The 19,362-nt window shown below is 48.1% G+C and overlaps 2 protein-coding genes across 2 annotated transcripts in view; both read left to right on the top strand.

Moving 5' to 3' along the window:
* The first annotated feature begins 295 nt into the window (after positions 1 to 295).
* RPLP0 (ribosomal protein lateral stalk subunit P0) lies at positions 296 to 4,195 on the top strand. Its single transcript, XM_033098548.1, has 8 exons — positions 296 to 413; positions 677 to 778; positions 1,856 to 2,031; positions 2,144 to 2,231; positions 2,355 to 2,501; positions 2,618 to 2,803; positions 3,421 to 3,561; positions 3,959 to 4,195. The coding sequence occupies exons 2-8, from the start codon at positions 725 to 727 to the stop codon at positions 4,118 to 4,120; spliced, it is 954 nt and encodes a 317-aa protein (XP_032954439.1). The 5' UTR covers positions 296 to 413; positions 677 to 724; the 3' UTR covers positions 4,121 to 4,195.
* A 1,086-nt stretch (positions 4,196 to 5,281) lies between these two features.
* The window catches only part of GCN1 (GCN1 activator of EIF2AK4), a 54,244-nt gene continuing 40,163 nt past the window's right edge, over positions 5,282 to 19,362 (top strand). The window contains 10 exon segments of the mRNA XM_033097639.1: positions 5,282 to 5,395; positions 9,616 to 9,718; positions 12,767 to 12,830; positions 13,353 to 13,484; positions 13,947 to 14,055; positions 16,754 to 16,852; positions 16,944 to 17,078; positions 17,852 to 17,920; positions 18,049 to 18,157; positions 19,091 to 19,165. Of these exon segments, the coding sequence (XP_032953530.1) occupies positions 5,378 to 5,395; positions 9,616 to 9,718; positions 12,767 to 12,830; positions 13,353 to 13,484; positions 13,947 to 14,055; positions 16,754 to 16,852; positions 16,944 to 17,078; positions 17,852 to 17,920; positions 18,049 to 18,157; positions 19,091 to 19,165 (913 nt within the window). The 5' untranslated portion in view covers positions 5,282 to 5,377.

Here is a 19,362-nt window from a genome sequence, read left to right as displayed (position 1 = left end):
AGACAAGAGACCATTCTGTTTGTAAAGCATGTGCAATTATTTCTTAGCTCCACGTCATCCTCTTTATTTTGCGACATGGACAGGTGGCGGGGGAACGGTTACCGGTAGTTCACAAACTCTAGCGCCTACACAAAAGCAGCTCCAGTCCAGCAGAGGGAAGCAGCTCTGAGAAAGCTTCTCCAACACAAAACAGCCCTTCCTTAACTTCCTTATTTAGAGGCGGTTTCCCGTAGGCTGGAGTGGCAGCGATATCACCCAATGGATGTCTCTATCAGTTCTGCTTTGCCAGACAAGAGTCGGCGCCAGCCAATAGACCGGGGCGCTGTCTGCGCCTTCTGATTGGCCGTTTCGTTCACATATAAAAGTTGTGCGGCGGCGTGCGGCCTTCCTCTCGCCAGGCGTCCTCGTGAGAGGTTCGTGCGGCCGCCGAGTGGTCCGGGGAACTGGCGGCACGAAAAATGGGTGTCTTGGGTGGGGGCGACTTGGGGGCCGCGCAGTTCAGGCCTATTAGGCCTGGGGCCTCGGCGGCGGCTCGCGCTCCCCAAGAGGCGGTGGCAGCCCCAGGCCAGGCCAGCGGGCGCTCACGCGTGGCCTGCTCGGCGCAGGCCGCGGTGGTGGAGCCTGGCGGGGCGGTGGGGACGGGTGTTGGGTGTCTGAGTACCCTTTCTCTTCTCAGTGACATCGTCTTTAAACCCTGCGTGGCAATCCCTGACGCACCGCCGTGATGCCCAGGGAAGACAGGGCGACCTGGAAGTCCAACTACTTCCTTAAGATCATCGTAAGTGCGGGGTGGGTCGCGGCCCCCCATTATGCTACCTCGGCCCTCAGCACTAATACGTTGGGACAATCAGCTGTCATGTGCTAAGCGCATACTAGGTATCACCTGCTGAGTTAAGTCATTTTAGGCAAATCTCCATCTTAAAATTCTGAGATCTGTGGTTTCCTTGCCCACTTGTTGCAGATAAACAGGTTCAGGTGGGTTAAGTGGCTCTTAAGATGATAGTATTTGTACCATGGTTTGTCTGGCTTCCAGATAATGCTCATTGTACTTTTACTCCTGCCTCCATCTTTGGAGAAGGTCTGAGGCAATGAGTGACAAATAAAACAAGTTGTGGCATATTTAGGTCTGGTCAGTCAAGAAACCCAGTGTCCAATTAATGTTAATCTTCAGGAAGGCCTTGCTGTGGGTCTACCCTGCCCAGAAATTCTGACCATACTGCTCTTCATGCATTAGGCTGCATTGTGGAGCTTTGTCTTAAGTCCTCCCTCATTTATCATGGGGGTTTTCAGACACAATGCTTAACAGAAATGTACAAGCATAACCACAAACTAAATACTAAAAGTAATGCTCTTAGTTCTGTTTGCTTTATGTTGTATTTCGAAGGCTGTAAATCTAACCTTACTTGGAACAGGTTTTTTTTTTTCTGTTAACTCAGCCATTAAAAAACTTTTTTTTATCAAATATATGGCGATGGAAGAACTGACTCTGGGTGGTGAACACACACAATGGTATTTATAGATGATGTATTACAGAATTGTACACCTGAAATCTGTGTAATTTTACTAACAATTGTCACCCCAATAAACTTGAAAAAAAATTTAAAAACTTTTTTTGTGTGTGAATCCAATTTTCACCATTCATACTCAGCAAGCAAGTCTTGGACAAATCTGGCAGTGCTACAACTCAGGTGGCTCCTCGTGGGAGGAATGGGCCCAATCTCTGAGTCACTTCAAAAGCATAGGAGGAGGGGGATGAGGTGGAAACCAGCTATTGAGGGGTTTGGTTTCTCCTGATTTTTTTCCTCCCCCCCCACCCTTCCGTTAAACTTTGCTTGTTTCTGGCTTGTTTTCATAGCAACTTCTGGATGATTACCCAAAATGCTTCATTGTGGGAGCGGACAATGTGGGCTCCAAGCAGATGCAGCAGATCCGCATGTCCCTGCGCGGGAAGGCGGTGGTGCTGATGGGCAAGAACACCATGATGCGTAAGGCCATCCGAGGGCACCTGGAAAACAACCCGGCTCTGGAGAAGTCAGTTCATTCTTTGGGCATCTTTGTCTTTCCTCCTTTGTGCCCTTCTCCCTTTTCCTGGAGAAGAATGCTGCTGAAAGGTGACCGTCTCTCTGTAAACTTCTCTTTGTAGACTGTTGCCTCATATCCGGGGGAATGTAGGCTTTGTGTTCACCAAGGAGGACCTCACTGAGATCAGAGACATGCTGCTGGCCAATAAGGTAAGAGGAGAAACAGGTCGGCCTAAGAGACCTTACCAATTTTCATTCCTTACAGGCAAAACTGACCACGCTCAGGATGTATTTGTGGAGAGAAGACTTCTCACGTTTCTTGTTTTTGTTCAGGTGCCAGCTGCTGCCCGTGCTGGGGCCATTGCTCCTTGTGAAGTCACTGTGCCAGCCCAGAACACTGGTCTGGGGCCCGAGAAGACCTCCTTCTTCCAGGCTTTAGGCATCACCACTAAAATCTCCAGGGGCACCATTGAAATCCTGGTGAGTGGAACCTGGCTTACCAGTGCTAGCCAGGCCAGTAGTGGGGGCTCCCCTTGGTAGCCATGGATCTGCTGGATGTTTAGGTGTTAACTGCCAACTCTTACCTTGTTCTTCAGAGTGATGTGCAGCTGATTAAGACTGGAGACAAAGTGGGAGCCAGCGAAGCCACCCTGCTGAACATGCTCAACATCTCCCCCTTCTCCTTTGGGCTGATCATCCAGCAGGTGTTTGACAATGGCAGCATCTACAACCCGGAAGTGCTTGACATCACAGAGGAAACTCTGCATTCCCGCTTCCTGGAGGTACACGACGCCCATTCCAGGCCCTTCTTACATTAATGGTTGAGAACATGTCTAGCTTCAGACTGAATCCTGGCCATGTAGTTGAAAGCAGCTGTGTAACCAGTGACAGTTGTTTAATCTGCCTACCTCAGTTTCCTCGTCTGTAAAATGGCAGTAACTATAAGATAGTTGAAGATGAGTGAATGAATGAGGACAAAGCCTTAGAACATTGCTGGCCACGTAGTGAGGGTTATTCTAGGGCCTGCGACAAGACATGAGGTTTACTCTTGCTACTTTATGGAAATCGCACTAGTGGATAAAAAATTCCCATCTGGGGTTTAACATTTTTCTCTCATGGAACTCAACAGTTAAGTGAACAATTTATATTTTCTTTACAACATGGTGACTTTTGAAGTAAACGCCATCATTATGGTGGTATCGGGAATACCCATGTCGGGAACAAGAGCAAAAACCATTTATAAATTACTGGGTCTGAATTGCCCTGTCAGAAGCGTTTGGTGTGAGGGAAAGTGTCCTGAGACGCTCACCTAGCAAGTCTTGTCTGCCATTGAGCTTTGCTTGGACTTCACTGTATTTTCTCTACGACATCACCTAACGTGTTTTCCCTCCCTCCACAGGGTGTCCGCAATGTTGCCAGCGTGTGTCTGCAGATTGGTTATCCAACTGTTGCATCAGTACCCCATTCGATCATCAATGGATACAAGCGGGTGCTGGCTTTGTCTGTGGAGACTGATTACACCTTCCCACTTGCTGAAAAGGTAAGACACCGACCAGGACCACAGTGGGCTTGGCCTGAAAGTTAGCAAGGAGATAAAGGACAGCCTGCTTGAGTGAGTGCTCTTATGGTCATAATTTACATGGCAGATACGTTTTTAAAAGCAGACTTGAGAAGTGGGGTGGGGAGGACAGGGGAGGTGTGTCCTTGACTTCAGAAATGACAAGAGGCCCTAAGAGGGGTTAGTTAAGGGGTTAGAGTTGGGCCGAAGCTCACCAGGCCATACCCAAGGTGTCGCCCTCCCTCGTCACTTCTAGAGAAGATTTTGCTGGCTTGGAAGTTGTTGGCTATTAAACTAAAGCTCTGCAAGGCTGACGGGTTGTGGGTAGTAGGGGCTGTGGATGACCGTTTTGACCATGAACTTTTCCCTGTTGCTTCAGGTCAAGGCCTTCTTGGCTGATCCCTCTGCATTTGTGGCTGCTGCCCCTGTGGCCGCTGCCACCACTGCCGCTCCTGCTGCTGCTGCCGCCCCAGCCAAGGTTGAAGCAAAGGAAGAGTCGGAGGAGTCGGACGAGGATATGGGATTTGGTCTCTTTGACTAATGCCCAAAAAGCAACCAACACAGCCAACTTTATTTGTGAAACAAGGAAAATAAAGGCATACTTCTCTTAAATGTCTCTGGACTCTTTCTTCATTTTGTATATTTTGAGGTTTACCGTATTGTATGCTAGAAACTAAAGCCGTGGTAAAATCCTAGAGCTTTTTTCGGTGTTGACATTTGGGTGTCCTCTTTGTAAGTGAGGTACTTTTCTAGCATCTGATACTTTTCACTAGGCCCAGCTTTAACTGTCTTTTTATTATACCAGAATTCTTATTTCTGTGGCCACTTGCCCACTAGCCTGTGGGTCTAAGATACTTGAAGTAGGTTTAGTGTCAGTTGAGATAATCACTCAATGAATGCCCGAGTTTTCTAAACTGGATAGTGCTCCAATTCATGATGAGTAGGTGGTGACCACTTACAGAGAAAACATCTGATTGCTGAAAGGAGGGTGGGTGTTGTGAGGCTTACAAATCTGTACTGGGTCATGATGTAAATATATTTGTTGAAACTAGGTCTCTTGTCAAAAGTTTGAAAGCCATTGCTAATAGAAGGCCAGCAACTAAGCTGTGCAGACCCCATTCCCTAGTCTGGAATAGTTGACAGATCTGCACACAATAAAATTCAGACAACTCGGAACCATGAGGCCTTTTCCTTCCTCCAGCCTGCCACCCTCTAGCCTTGGGTTAAGCTGTCAGCTATAGCACCCAGCTTTTCTGGGCCGGCTCCTCGGAGTTCCTGAATCCTTCCATGACAGCCGTATCACCCTTGTTTTCTAACTCCTACATCGTGTTACAGATTCTTTGGGGACAAGACACTACGTAGTTCGCTGTCTCCCTTTTCCTAGCTCAGTTGCTGCCATCTAGGAAACGACACATTTCTCTAAAGAACGGTTTTCGCTCATGAAGGGCCCACGTGGGGGAGTCCGGGCTGAACCTGCGGACTCAAGTGAATTGGAGGATGCAGGGCGGGCTCACTGCGTTACAAATCCTCGTTTCCCACGCAGCCTGGCTGAGAAGGGCACCGGGATCCCGGGGCTGAAGAGCGGGTCCTGGGGAGGAAGCCTTGATCGTCCCCGGCGCCGGGCCAGGCGTGGAACCAGCTGCCCGACTCCAAGCCCGGGCAGCGCGGCAGTGACCGCCGTCCCGCCCGGGGGCGCCAGGCCCTGGCCCCAGCGCGCTCCTGGCCTCGCCCTGCCGCGTGGGCCCGCGCTGTGACCCGGAAGCACTCCGGAAGCGGTTCCGGAGTCAGTGCCGGTAGGATGGCGGCGGACACGCAGGTGAGGCGGGCAGCTGTGGGGCCAACGCGGCCGGCGAGTGGACGCGGACGGCGGCCGCCGGGCCGGACCGCTCGCACCGCTAGCCTAGAGATCCGGGGGGCGGCAGCTGTGGAGGCAGCAGCGTCGAGGCTGCCTCGGGCCGGTGCCTCACAGCTCCGGTTGCGGGTCCGGCCCGGCCCCTGGCTCGGGGGGCTCAGACCGACCCCGGGCTCGAGTCAGGGTCTCCGGCCTCGGCTTCGGCAGATGGAGCCCATCGAGGCCCTTCCCCGGCCCTGGAGTAGCAGAAGTTCACCTTTCCGAGACCGGTTCATTTCTACCAAGCCACCGGCAGTGAGCCCGGCCAACACCACGTCTTTCTTAAACTTAACATTCAGCAAATGTTTTTGGAGCACCTACTATGTGCAGGGACTTCCAGCATAGTCTTTGGATTCATGCCGATCGAGTTTGAGTCCCAACTCGTCGATTTCTGAGAGTCTTGGCAAGTGACTTACCTTCGCCAAGTCTTTTTCATTTGTTAAATGAGGTTAAAATAATACCGATCCTATAGGGTTGTTGTGAGGATTGAATGAGCTAGAGTGGGGCTCCTCGTAAGTTGGTTGTTATTCTTAGGTCCAAGGTTAGATAAAAAATACTCCCTAAGAAGAGTTTTCTCATCCTTGAGTGTTACCTGCGGGTACCTTGTAGTTCAGGGCAGGGCTTGGGGAAACCTTTTTGTTTCAGCCTCGTTTGTAGTTGTGTTTGAGAGTGAAAAGACAATATTAAGGGAAAAAGAAGCAGGTGTCTAAAGGACAGCTTGGCTCCCTTGGGTCTCCAAGGTGAGGAGATTAATTCATTATGATATGGTGGCCCTGTGCCAGTGACCACTTAACCAGAACGTTCAAAAGATGCTTATTGAGAGTATCCTGTGCAAGAGGCTGGTATTTTGTTTCAAGGTGTGTTATTTGGATAGCTTAGTCTGTTGGGTGTTTCTAAAGGAGTTGGGGGGGAACACAAGTTGAATGTTTAACATTAATACTCAAGTGCAAAAACAAGTATCTCTAGAGCTGTGTCGTTCAATATGGTAGCCACTAGCCATGTGGCTAATTAATGGCCAAACAGCTACTTAAGTTAGTTACAATTAGTGAAATTAATAATTGACTCGCATTAGCCACATTTCAGGGCACGGGTAGCCGCATGTGGCTAGTGGTTACGGTATTGGATGTGCAAAAGAACATGTCCATCATCACAGAAAGTTCTAGTGGACAGTGCCACTCTGGAGAGAAACCTGTGAACTTTAAAGCTGTTTGTATCTGATCCCACCAACCAATGACTTTTCTGAAGGATCTTAGTGTGCTCATCCTCAGTGTTGTTCTGACGGGGTCTCAAGTGGGTAACATTCATTTTCTGATTAAGAAAAAAAAAGAGCCTTGAAGCTGAAAAGCTCTTTCATTTTTGTGACAGAAATTATAGCCAGGAATTTGATATTATTATGGAAAGACAGCTATGTGGGAATTCTAGGCAGAGGGTAGATTGTGTACTTGGTGTACTTTTGCTGTCTCTTCAAACCTCAGGAAAACTAGTAAAGGGTTTTTAAAAAAATAGTCCCACAAGGGTTGGGAGAAGAAGGACTAGACAACAGCAGCTAACTTTTAGAAGCTAGAAAGTGATGAGTGGGAAAGGATTTAGCAGACAGAAGGAATATGAATCCTAAGACAACATTTAAGAAAGCTGTGAACCAACCGGATTTACATTTTGGAATCTCTGACAGATGGGAATGGGGGTATCAGCTAACCTCTGGAAGTAAGGCTGAGTGGGGTGGAGCTAAACTAAGAGGATTAGGTGAAAGCCCTTTTCAGATGCAGTCAGATTCCCCAGCTTTCTTTCTCCACCTTGACAAAAGACTGGATGTTTTCTGTCTGGAGAGAGTAAAACAGGATCACTAGGCAGACTAGTGCAGGGGGTCCAGTAGCCAAGGAAATCATCAAGAAAATGATTCCAGAAACGTTTCCTGAACTGTGTTCCAGACCGAAAAATGCTCGGCCCAGTGGATGAAAATAGACTCACAGCAAAGCACATTCATGTGAAATTTTAGAACCCTGGACACAAAGAGAAGATCGTAGAAACTTCCAGGGAGAAAAATCAGGCCTCATACAAGGATCAAGAATTGGAATGGTGTTGGACTTAACAACACTGAAAGCTGGAACTCAGTGGAGAAATGTCTCCAGTCTTTTGAAGGAAAATGATTTTAACCTAGAATTCTGTATCTAGAGTAACTTAAATCAAGTGTGAGGCTAGAACATTTTCGGACTTGCAAGGACTTCACAAAAGGGAGCATGTGCTTCGCCCAAACACAAGAAAGATTACATTTTCAGGGTGATAAACTGCGTGTCAGCTATGGAGGATGACCTGCCAAATTGGGGCAGGTCAGAAGGCGTTGGGAGAGGCTTCTTTAGGAAGATGGAATTTGGTAGAAAACCTGACCTTCCCAAATGTATTAAAATTTAGACGCGAGGCAAAAATTTTAGGATTGAATTACTAATTAGAACAGGTAAAACCAAGTGAGGTGAGGTGGTAAAGGACAATGATTAAGTCCAGGGTTCATTAAAAAGCTCTGCAGAACAGGAAACACAGTTTGTTAAACGGAAGTTGAATACCATTTACATGTAATGTAAACACTGACTAGTGAGCCCGTATTATGAAGCTGAGGAATTACATTGGGGAAGTGGGGAGGGGGTTGGAGAAGGAAAGAGAGCTATGGTGGAAAGGCAGTACTGAAAAATCAGCAAATAGCCCCACAAATTATTTAGAGATACGGAGCTAAGTACCAAAATAATCAGCTAGAATTGGTGAAAGAGGTTGCCCTTGGGGAATAAGGGCAGGGGACTGGTTTTTATAGAAAACTTCCCAGAACTCTTTGACTTTGATTCTTTAATTATATGCTTACATGACTATAAAGACAAAAGACAATACATATTAAAACTAAATCATTTATGTAGAAGACAATTTTGGACATGAGTTTATTCATTGCCAGTAGAATTATATCAGGGATTTAAGTAGAAGAAAAACAGCATTTTATTTCTCTGTGTACCCTTGAATCTTATTTTACTAGTAAGGCCTGTCTGTGAAATACACTCAAAAGAAAAAGATGACGGCACCGGTGTGTTAGTTACTTCGGCCTTGTTACACCCTGTTCTACTCGTGTATCCGTGACCTGCCTGCTTTGTAGCTTATAGAATATTGCTCAGGCGCAGATTCAGGAATTTTTGCAAATTGCCCTTCTCTCTGCGTGGGGGATGCAGCTGTGGTACTTGGATGGTGGTTGAAAGCTGAAGACTTGCTAGCATCAGTTTACAGACATACTGGTTTCAGGTTTAGTTTCAGAAATGCAGGTGCTGTGTGAGCAATGGCTTCCCCTCTTGGAGTTAGTTCCTTCGTCACCTGTAAGATGGGGATGCTGCTGCCGACGTCAAAGGCTAGTTGGTAGCAGTAGCTGACTTTGTCCCCGGGATGAGAGTAAATGCTCTGCATACATGATCTCACGTATATGTAGTCATAGGAGCCATAACAGTCGTGAGGTAGGTACTAGGATCTACGCTGTATCCACGGGGAAACTGATGATCAAGGAGATGACATAATTTGAGTGTCCCCAGGTAGTAAGAGGCAGAGCTGGGGTTCAATCTCACCTTTTCTTTTTGTGCTCCGCTATTGACTTGCCAGGGGATTGACATTCCCCTTTGGGGAGGTTTACACGAGATAATATACAGGGAACATTCAGGGCACGCAGTAGGTCTTTGCTAGAATTTGCATAATCCCGAACCCATTTTTTTCCTGTCCTAAGGTTTTTGCCTTTTGTCTTGCTTCTTTTTGCCAAAATGTAAGTAGTAAGGTATATTGCTAGTTGATGGGTTAGGTTAAACCAGTACATCTCAGCTAGGGGTGATTTTGCCCCCCAGGAGACATTTGACGACATCTGGAGACAATTTGGATTGTTACATCTGGGGTGGAAGGAGTAGAATGCTGTTACTGGTATCTAGTGGGTAGAGGCCAGGAGCGCTGGCCTCAATCTATAAAGCTAGATCCCACAACAGAGTTTTCTGGCCTTAATTGTCAGTAGTGCGGAGGTTGAAAAACCCTGGGTTCCAGAGCTCGTCACAATTTTGCATCTCCCTTCCCGGCACATACACACTCACTGTTTTGTAGTCTGACTGCTGACATTTTCTCCGTGGGTTTGGTCTTCACAGGTTTCTGAGACACTAAAGCGTTTTGCAGGGAAGGTGACAACAGCCAGTGTGAAGGAACGGAGAGAAATCCTCAGTGAACTGGGGAAATGTGTTGCTGGAAAAGGTATTTATTTTCCATCCATATGGCCTAGAGACGATTTCATTTCAAAATAAATTGTGTTTTCTGTTTAGGACCATCGCCTTCTTTTCCCCTCGCAACAACTTCTACCTTCGCGTTCTATATTTGCTCATTACAATCTGCATTGTAATAGATGGATTCGAGAGTTTATCCATTTAGGTGCCAAAGCTTTTTACAGTTTTAACCGTTTTGATTGGAAACAGTTCTAAAAGATACCAACAGTCTTTCTTAAGTAATTTACTGGTGCAAAAACATTTTCTTTATGACTTGAGGCACGATTTTTCCCAGTCTCTCTTTCATGGAAGTCAGCAAGATGGTAACTGTGATTGGCCAGTAAAGGACTCCAAGGTCAGATACGTCTAGGAGATGGCATATTTTCCAGTGCCCTCTGGAAGATTCACAACATGTACCAGGAAGGTGTTTTAACTTAGTAAGCTTGCTTTAATCCCATGTTTTCCTTGAACCTCTCTTTGTTTAAAACCTGTTCAGGGTCTGGGGAACACATTTTAGGAAATGCGGAGCACAGACTGTCATTCTGATTTTGGACCATAACTGAGGGCTATCCCTGTGACCTATTGGGATGTGTAAAACTAGTTCGCTTTCATCTAATAAATCCAAATTAGTTTTTGAGTTTCTTTTTGGTGTGTTTTTGCTGTATGGCAGCGGTTCTCACAGTGGCGTCCCTAGGCCGGCAGCACCGGCCTCACCTCAGACCCTGAGATACAAATTCTCAGCTCTACCCCAGCAGCTCTGATTTTGAAATCCTGGGGCTGGAGCCCAGCATCTGTGTTGTGACAAGCCCTCTCGGTTATTCCATTGTTCGCTGACGGTCGAGAACCGTAGTTGTGTAGAGTTCGGTCTCCCTTTCTTTCAGCTTTCACCTCTTATTAGTCAAGAGCTTAATTTCTACGAGTCTTTCACTCAAGTTCTTGTTTGCTGCTTCTCATCTACTGTTGCCTGGTAACATACCACGCTTGTTAAAGTTGTGTGTAAATGAAGTAAATTGCTCTCTGTGAGCTTCTAAGAGATTCTCCCATGTGTTAATGCTTTAGTGTCTGACTTTTATGGCACCATCAAAAGTCTTTCTGGTCACTTTTCTCAACAGGGTTCTAGAAAAGGCTGCCATGTAACCAGTTACTAGCTGTACACACCTGAACTATAGTGGTTGACTCTCCCTGCTGAATACTTCACTTTTCCCCCATCTTATGGAGTAAGGAGTTCGACTTGTATGGGTGAAGTTTATGAGCCCCTCAAAACCTTTTCAGGGAGATTTTACTCTTCAGTCACCCTGAAATTCTACAGTTCAGGGTGATTGCTGTTTGTCAAATGTTTGTAGCCTTTGATGTGCTAGCTGACTGGGAAGGTAACTACCCCCTCGTGAAGTTGTTAGTTTTCAGTTTTCCAATTCGCACAGTGATCATTATTGTGGCCTCTCCTTTTATTAGGGTAGCAGATAACCAAGTGAGTTCACCAAAGGTGGGGTGAGATGTTTTCAGCCACGCTGAGGAGTGGAACACTTCCTTAGAGCTGTCTAACCCTAGATGCACGCGGTCCGCATGGCTCGGCCCAGCCTGGCCCTGTGACCTCGCTGACGCTCACCTCAATCCTGCCTTTGTGTACCTGAACCCCGAGTCTTGCTGAAGCAGCACCTCCTGTGCCTAATCTTCCCAGTGACAGGGTCTAATTAGCCGTCAGTGATGAAGGGCTCGGCTCTGGGGTCAGACAGGCTTGCATTCTAGCCATGGCTCTGCCCCTTACAGGCTGGTGAGACCTGTAAGCTGCTTGAGCTGTCTGAGCCTGACCCTGCTCTGAGCATGGAGATAGCAGCGGAGCCTCCCTCCCGGGGTTGATGGGAGGAGTAAGTGAGACACGATGGACACTGCTTAACACAGTGCCGGCCTCTGGTGTATATGAGCTGTTATTAGTACTGTTCTCTTAGCTACAACCTGTCTCTGACCTCAGTTACTCTTTTCCTCGGTTACTGAAATAGCCCCAATCCAGTGGACCGATCCAGTGTCCTGGGCCCTGGGGGATCTGGGTCCCTGCCCCGCCTTCACTTCCCTTCCATCAGGTCGTGCCCGAAATGTGAGGCACTGTGCCAGCCCTTCGTGGGCCTCCTGCTGACACTGCCTTCCACGGTCGTCTGTCCTATACTGCAGCGTACCTTTCTCCTCCTCAGGCCTTCTCCCTTTTGTCTGCGTGCTTCCGACCGCAGGCAGAGCCTCCCACAGGTTGGCTGTCCAATACGGAGCACTACTGTTCAACCGCAGTGTCTCCTTCACTCAGCTGGCCTGCTCGGTTTCCTGTGCCTCGGTTTCTTCATCTTAAAATATGCTCAATCACAGAACCCACCTCATGGGGATTAAAGGAGTTGATGTGTGGGAACTGCTTAGAGCGGGGCCTGGCATCCTCTGAGGGTTTTCGTGTTCCTCCTCGTGTGTCTTGAAAAGACACTATGCATTCTTACCCCTGCACTTTTGCTCATGTTAACACCATGTGGCATGGATGTCCCTCTCGTTCCATTTTCCCATAGCCTCCTAATCTATCTATCAGGCCAAGCGTCTGTGTCCTTAAAACCTTCAGAAACCACTCCAGGTACAGGTGTTCTTCCCTTTTCCGATTCTCATAGTACTTAAATTTTGGTCCTAGGTTTTCAAACCATTTATTAGAATATACATGAAGAAAAGTGCACATATAAGGGAACAGCTCACTGAATGACTGCAAACTAGACACAACTGTGCATCCAGATCAAGAAGCAGAAGTCCCAGCACCACACTCGACAGCATGTTAAATTTTGAGGCCATTTGTATTGCCTTAGTTTCATTCATGTAACAGTTGTCCACGTGAGAGCTTTTCTGTACCAGGCGTTTTCCGAGAGTCCTGTTTTGCCATTGCTTTTTCCTCTTGGCAATTCTCTGTCAAACAAATGGGGCATGTGCAGTGGGCAGAGGGCATGTCTGACAGTGCCTGGCTGAAGCAGACGCTCACGAAGCAGCTTTTATTGACGGATCGCTGGGTGATCTTTGCTTTCAGATTTGCCAGAGGGAGCAGTGAAGGGGCTCTGCAAGTTGTTCTGCTTGACTCTGCATCGATACAGGTGAGTCCCAACCAAAGGCCCAGTGTCGGAACGCTTGTTGCAGAGAGGGGGTTCGAGCCCAGGCTTCGGAGCCTGACTGCCTGGGTCCTAACCTGGGCCATGTTACATCCTAGCTGTTGGATCCTGGGCAAGTTACTTAACCTCTCTGTGCCTCATTTTCCTCATCTGCAGACTGGGTGTGATGCTATCAGTGACCTGATAGGTGATGGTTAGTAAGTGTGACGTGGCAGAACGGGGCCTGTCACGCCGTGAGTGCTCAGTCCGTACGCTGTCATCGGTCATGCTTGTGAAAGCGCTTGGCCTTGGTGTTGCCCTTACACCCTTCATGGCTCATTTGCCCTCCTTAGCTACTTCCGGAATTCCCGGAGGTGGATTTATCTACTTATTTCCTAATCGCATCGTCTATGATCCCCTGGAATACAGTGCAGCCCGATTTTCCTGAGGCGTCCAGCATTTGGCCTGAGCCTTCTTGCCTTTGCACTGTGTCCACGTGTTCCCCCTTCTCTTCATTCTTCCCTCTAGAGATGCAGCCTCCCGCAGGGCCCTGCAGGCAGCCATCCAGCAGTTGGCTGAGGCCCAGCCAGAAGCCACTGCTAAGAACCTTCTGCACTCTCTGCAGTCTTCAGGCATTGGCTCCAAAGCGGGTGTCCCCAGGTGAGATGTAAAGGTGGTGGCCCACTGGGGGTTGGTGGCGTCCTACTCGGGAGAATCTGGTGCCAGTGAGCTGTACTGAGTCGCTCTGAGCATGCCGTCTCTTTCCCTGGGCAACTCGGAATGGCACCCAGTTTGCCTTCCGAATGGAGGGAGGAGCCAGGGTAGCAGGCTGTTTTGAGGGGAAGGCAGTTGCCCACCAGGCAGTGAATGGGAGGAGCCGTCTTTTTGTTTTTGTCTCTATAGCTGTGAGTGCCAAGAGATGGCAGTTTAGCTGGTGAGGCCTGCACTCCTTGTCCTGAATTGTCACAGATGATTTCTGGGGAGCTGGTTCCAAGGTCTGCCCAGGTGTAGGTCACAGGAGGGTCCTACGTACCGTGCAGGGCCTTGCAGTGACCATGTGTCTTTAAGATGGAGGCTGCATCTCTGCTCTCACCTCTCGCCTGCCCTCCCTGCCCTCTGCAGTAAGAGCAGCGGCTCGGCCGCCCTGCTGGCCCTGTCCTGGACCTGCCTTCTGGTGCGCATTGTCTTTCCTTCGAGAACCAAGCGGCAGGGAGACATCTGGAACAAACTGGTAGGTTCCTCGGGTCTTTGGAGTAGTGATGGTCAGCTCTCTGCCGAGTTGGGTCATGTTCAGGCACCTTCTCTGTGCCAAGAGCTCTTCTCGGTGCCAGGTCTCAAGGTGTGTGACTTTGATGGTTGGGCATGAGTGCAACTTAGTAACGTTCATCGATTTATCAACTAGCTTTGAGCTGCTCTGTGTCAGGCATGGGGCTAGGCACTGGGGTTACGGTGATGAGCAAGGAAACGTGATCCCTGCCTTCATGGTGAGTGTGGAAGACATGACAGGCCAGAAAACAGGTAATCTGGAAAACACACCGAAGTAAAGGAAGCCTTCTGATTTTTTTCCGGCTGTTCACTCCTTTCCCTGTGCTTGGATTTCAGTGTTGAGCCAGCTCACAGAATACAATTCATGCCTCGTCTTTTGGTCCTTAAATTCTCTCCTCCCGTTCTATGCTGACTCCTTCCACTTTCCCTGCCTTGCCTTCCACTAAGCTGAGATGGCCCAATAGTCCAGGTTGGGCGGCCCTTTTGGATGTCTAGGTATGCTTAGGGGACGGCAAGAGGAACGTCCTACGGCTTAGTGAAAAGGAGTCTGAGGATCTTGGTGTGGGCCTGGTCCTTAGCCGTGAGATTTGGCCGACTACTTAACTTCTGAGCTGTCTCGTCATCTGCAAAATGGGGAAAAGTACCGTCTCCCCTGTCCACCTCCAAGAATTGTCAGGAAGATGGGCTGAGACGAGATATGAAAGGGCTGTAGAAACTCAAAGAGGGCCGTGCAGGTAAATTGTGAGGAGAGGATGGCCTCAGAAAACCAAAAGCACCTCTCCCTTCAGCAGCCGGTAGTAAGACATATTGATGGCCTCGTCCTTGGGAGCTTACCCAGGACACATCTAGGGATGACGATGGAGTGGCCATCGGTGATTGATTAAAGGACTGAACCCTCGTGGGTAGTGGAAATGCTGGAATGGAACTCCCTTTAAAATGCAGTTTTCATTGTTAACAAAAGGCCTCCTCATAAGATGGTTCATCACAGGCTCCCTCTGGCTCATCGCCAGTGAGTTTTTATAACCATTGTCCGAGGTAAGTATCCTGTGGTTCCTGAGTGGGAGGTCAACACCAGAGTGTTTTATTTATGGGACAGAATGTGGCTGGAGCTTGAGACCATGTTTGTTTTTTTCTGTATCTTGAATCCTTTGCTCATTGCTACATATAAATTATAGTTAATTCAGTTGCTCAAATATTTGTGGAGGGCCATCCCACATGCCAGGCCCTGGGGCCAAAGCAGAGAATAAGACACAGGACCTTGTTCTCAGGGAGCTTACACTACTATGGAGACGGAGGACAACAAACAGGTCCACAAATAAATGATGAGATGTAAAGTCATGCTGCAGACAAGCAGGTAGGATAGAGAGAGTGTGCTGGAAGGTCATGGTGGGAGGAAGGCCTCACAGAGGAGGTCTCATTTGTGCAGAGACCTGAAGGATATGAGAGAATAAACCAAGCCCAGATCAAGGGTTAGCACATTCCAGAAAGAAGGAACAGCAATAGAGTTCTGAGTGCATGATCAGCAAGCTTAGTGTTTTAATTAAAATTAAAAATGATTTTAATTAAAAAATAAGCAACTTTAAATTCAGCAGTTGTAGAAGGATATACTTGTTTCATTCCTACCCGTCCCTTACCACCTAGGACCCCTCTGTTACTAGTTTCTTATGTGTGTAGATATAGTCTCCTTACATATGATCAAATAGGTTTTTTTATACAAATGGCAGTGTACCGTACCTACTTTTTTCTTTCACCTTGTTTCTTTTCTTTAACCAGTCTTGGAATTTGTTCCAGAGTAGTACATAGAGTTTCTTGTTGTGTATGACTGTTTACTAATCTTTTTGAGTGAATGAACCACAGTGTATATAACTAGTCCCCTATTGATGGGCATTTATATCGTTTATAATCTTTTATTATTATAAAAAGTATTGCAATAAATCATCTACATATGCCATTCTGTACACATGCACGTGGAATTCAGCAGACTTCTTAAGATGCCTTTTTCTCAGGCTGGCCATTCCCACTGCTCACCTCTAACCTTGGGCGTCTGTGGCATATCAAGTCTGCCTGAGGTTTTTTAGGTGAGCACCTATTATGTGCGTCACTGTGGTTTGGGCAGTGAGCTCCACACAGGCCCGGCTCATTTTACCCGTCTTCTCTTCTGTACCCACAGTGCCTAGCATTGTGCTTGCCATTTAGTTGGTGTTCAGTAAGTATTTGTGGAATTAACGAAGGAAAAGTCAAGGCAGATAAAGAAAGAAATGAAAGGGAATGCTTGTCCTTTTTCTGCGTGGCACTTAACCTCTCTGGAATTACATATTCATTTGTGTGTTTGTTTAATATGTTTTTTTCCCTCTGGGCTGTAAGGTACATGAAAGGAGGGATCACGTCTCTTGTTCTCCATGTGTTTTTGTTGTCTGACCCTTAGTAGGTGTTCAAGAAACATTTATTAGTGAAGTGTTTGAGTGAACAGATGTAATTGCAGGATGGGCTAACTGGGCGGGGTGGAGGGAAGGGTCTGGCCGGAGCTGAGTGGACGAGGCCTAGTAGAGATGAGCCCAGGTTCTGGCGGGCCTGACGAAGGCCATGGGCAGGCCGTGAGGGCCACGGGACCTCCACTCCCCTTCCATGCCCTCACCTGACTGAGCCTCTCCTGATCCTGGCAGGTGGAGGTGCAGTGCCTGCTCCTGCTGGAGGTGCTGGGCGGCTCCCACAAGCACGCCGTGGATGGTGCCGTGAAGAAGCTCACCAAGCTGTGGAGAGAGGTGACAGCAGGCAGCAGGGTGTGGTGGCATGGCTTCTTTCTCACCGTCGCCCCTGCCGTCTGATACGCAAGCTATACGCTTTCCTCCTCAGAACCCCGGGCTGGTGGAACAGTACTTGTCAGCCATTCTCAGCCTAGAACCCAGCCAGAGCTATGCAGGCCTGTTGGGGCTGCTGGTGCAGTTCTGCACGAGCCAGAAGGAGCTGGACGTGGTCAACCAGCACAAGGCAGGTGGACTTCCGGGAGGGGAGGAGAAGAGGGGGCCCTGGGGTGACCCTGGCCTCACTTGCAGCTTGTTGGTTTTCTCACTTGGGACCCCAGCCTCTTGCCATGATACATGAACTTTGGGGATCTGGAATGTTTTCACTCCAGCTCTGGCTTGAGGTGAATCCTGGCGTAGTTACTGAGATGCTAGTTTGCCTGTTTGTGCAGTCATTTGCTCAACCCGCAGTTGAGCAGCTGTCACGTGCCAAGCACTGTGCCAGGTGTTGGGGATGCACTAGTGAGCAAGGCAGCTGTGATCCCTGCCCAAATTATACCCGGTAAGCACGACAAAGGAAGAGTGCAAGAAGCCATGGCATTCTGTAACCGCGGACCTGCCTTCGGTTATGGGTCAGGGAACGCATCTCTCATGAAGGAACCTAAAGGGCGTTAGCAAGGTCAAGAGGTGAGGAGGAGCCCTTTGGGCAGGAATGTAGAGGAGGTGAGTGGGGTTCGAGTGGTGCGAGTGAGTCAGAGAGGTGTGAGATGCAGCCGGCCAGGGAGCAGGCAGGCCTTGAACTGTGCCAAGGACCTTGGACTTGATTCCAGGAGCAATGGAAAGCTGTGGAAGGTTTTTAAATGGGAAATGGCATGATCAGTGGGAACTCTGTGCTTGACACCGTGAAATTTAGAGCAATGTTTGGTATTTTTTGGAGACACTCCCACTAGAGGGATCTCTTAGGCCAGGGATGAGGTACTTCAGATCGTCAAGGTCTAACCAGATCTTCGATTTCTCTAGAGTGCCCTGCTGGATTTTTATGTGAAGAACATCCTGATGAGCAAAGTAAAGCCTCAGAAGTATCTACTGGTGAGTGAGACGTGGGCCTTACTCACCTGGACAAGTTCAATCCCACGTTAAATTCGTGACTCAGAACAGTGCTTTATTCTTGGTCTGTTCCCAGGAGGGCTGGGGGCTTGACTCCTTTCTCTTTATAGGATAACTGTGCCCCTCTGCTCCGATATATGTCCCACTCGGAATTTAAGGATTTGGTCCTGCCCACCATCCAGAAGTCCTTACTGAGGAGTCCAGAGAATGTTATTGAAAGTGAGTTGCTGCCACACGGGACAGTGGGAGGGAGCCGAGTTGCCTGGTAAGCAGCATCCCCGATATTGGCAGCAGGAAGCACTGGGGATGGGAGTGAGGGATGTAGTCACTGTTTATCTCATTGGGACTTTCAGGGAGAGATCAGGAACCCTTTTAGAATATGCTGGAAGTCATGGGCCCTCTCACTGGAAGATTGCACAAAAGTATATCAGCTTAGAATACTACATGCAATTTTAGAGGTCCAAGAACCTTCTGGAGACCATTCAAGTTAAGAGCCTGTGCTCTGGGTACTTTGAACTTGGCATGGAGGTGGCACTTGAAACCATAAGATCTGAGGGTTGAGTCTCTGTCCTTACTGTGTTTCCCTGAAAATAAGACCTAGCCGGACGATCAGCTCTAATGCGTCTTTTGGAGCAAAAATTAATATAAGACCGGGTCTTATGTAAGACCACTCTTTGGGGATGCACTAGTGAGCAAGGCATGGCTGCTGTGAGGTGGGCAGCGGCAGGAAGACTTGCATGTGGGGGGTTTTGTGCTGACCAGTATTATATTAATTATATTATATCACATCCGGTCTTATAAAAGACCAGGTCTTATAGTAAAAATAAGACCGGGTCTTATATTAATTTTTGCTCCAAAAGACACATTAGAGGTGATTTTCTGGCTAGATCTTATTTTCGGGGAAACATGGCATTTAATCTTGGTAAAAGGTGTATGTGGAATGTTGGAGGGATGTTTTTGCTGATTGGGATGGAGCCGTGCACAGCTTTACAGCAGACCTTTGGGACAAAGGTGTGACCACTCGTGACCATATAAAGAGTGGTCATGGTTCTGTGTGGCTAGATAGTAGGCCTGACGGCATTTGTGGGCAGTAGGGCACAAATGGGTATTATACCTGAAACTGACATGGTCAGTGCTTTCTGTCCCACTTAGCTATTTCCAGTCTCCTGGCATCAGTGACTCTCGACCTCAGCCAGTATGCTCTGGACATCGTGAAAGGACTGGCTAGTGAGTATCCGAACCCCTCTCCAGCGCGGAGAATGGTACCTTGAGTTTCGGTGGTATAGCTCCCATTAATTGTAGAAAACGGGGTAGGGGACTTCTCCGGTTAGAAATGTGGCTTTAACCTAAACTACATTTGCATAGTTTCTTCCCTGAGATCCTTTATAATGAGAACATAGAGCTAGGATTGAAGAGTTGGGAGC

Source organism: Rhinolophus ferrumequinum, chromosome 25 (genome assembly GCF_004115265.2).
Source record: "Rhinolophus ferrumequinum isolate MPI-CBG mRhiFer1 chromosome 25, mRhiFer1_v1.p, whole genome shotgun sequence".
Lineage (NCBI taxonomy): Eukaryota > Metazoa > Chordata > Mammalia > Chiroptera > Rhinolophidae > Rhinolophus > Rhinolophus ferrumequinum.
The sequence above is the reverse complement of the archived record's forward strand: the minus strand, read 5'-3'. Positions and strand labels throughout refer to the sequence as shown.

Excerpts from the sequence above, each read along its gene's own strand:
- RPLP0 (XM_033098548.1), top strand. The coding sequence starts at position 725 with ATGCCCAGGGAAGACAGGGCGACCTGGAAGTCCAACTACTTCCTTAAG. Across the intron at positions 2,232-2,354 it reads ACATGCTGCTGGCCAATAAG|GTGCCAGCTGCTGCCCGTGC; the intron begins GTAAGAGGAGAA and ends GTTTTTGTTCAG. Across the intron at positions 3,562-3,958 it reads CCTTCCCACTTGCTGAAAAG|GTCAAGGCCTTCTTGGCTGA; the intron begins GTAAGACACCGA and ends CTGTTGCTTCAG.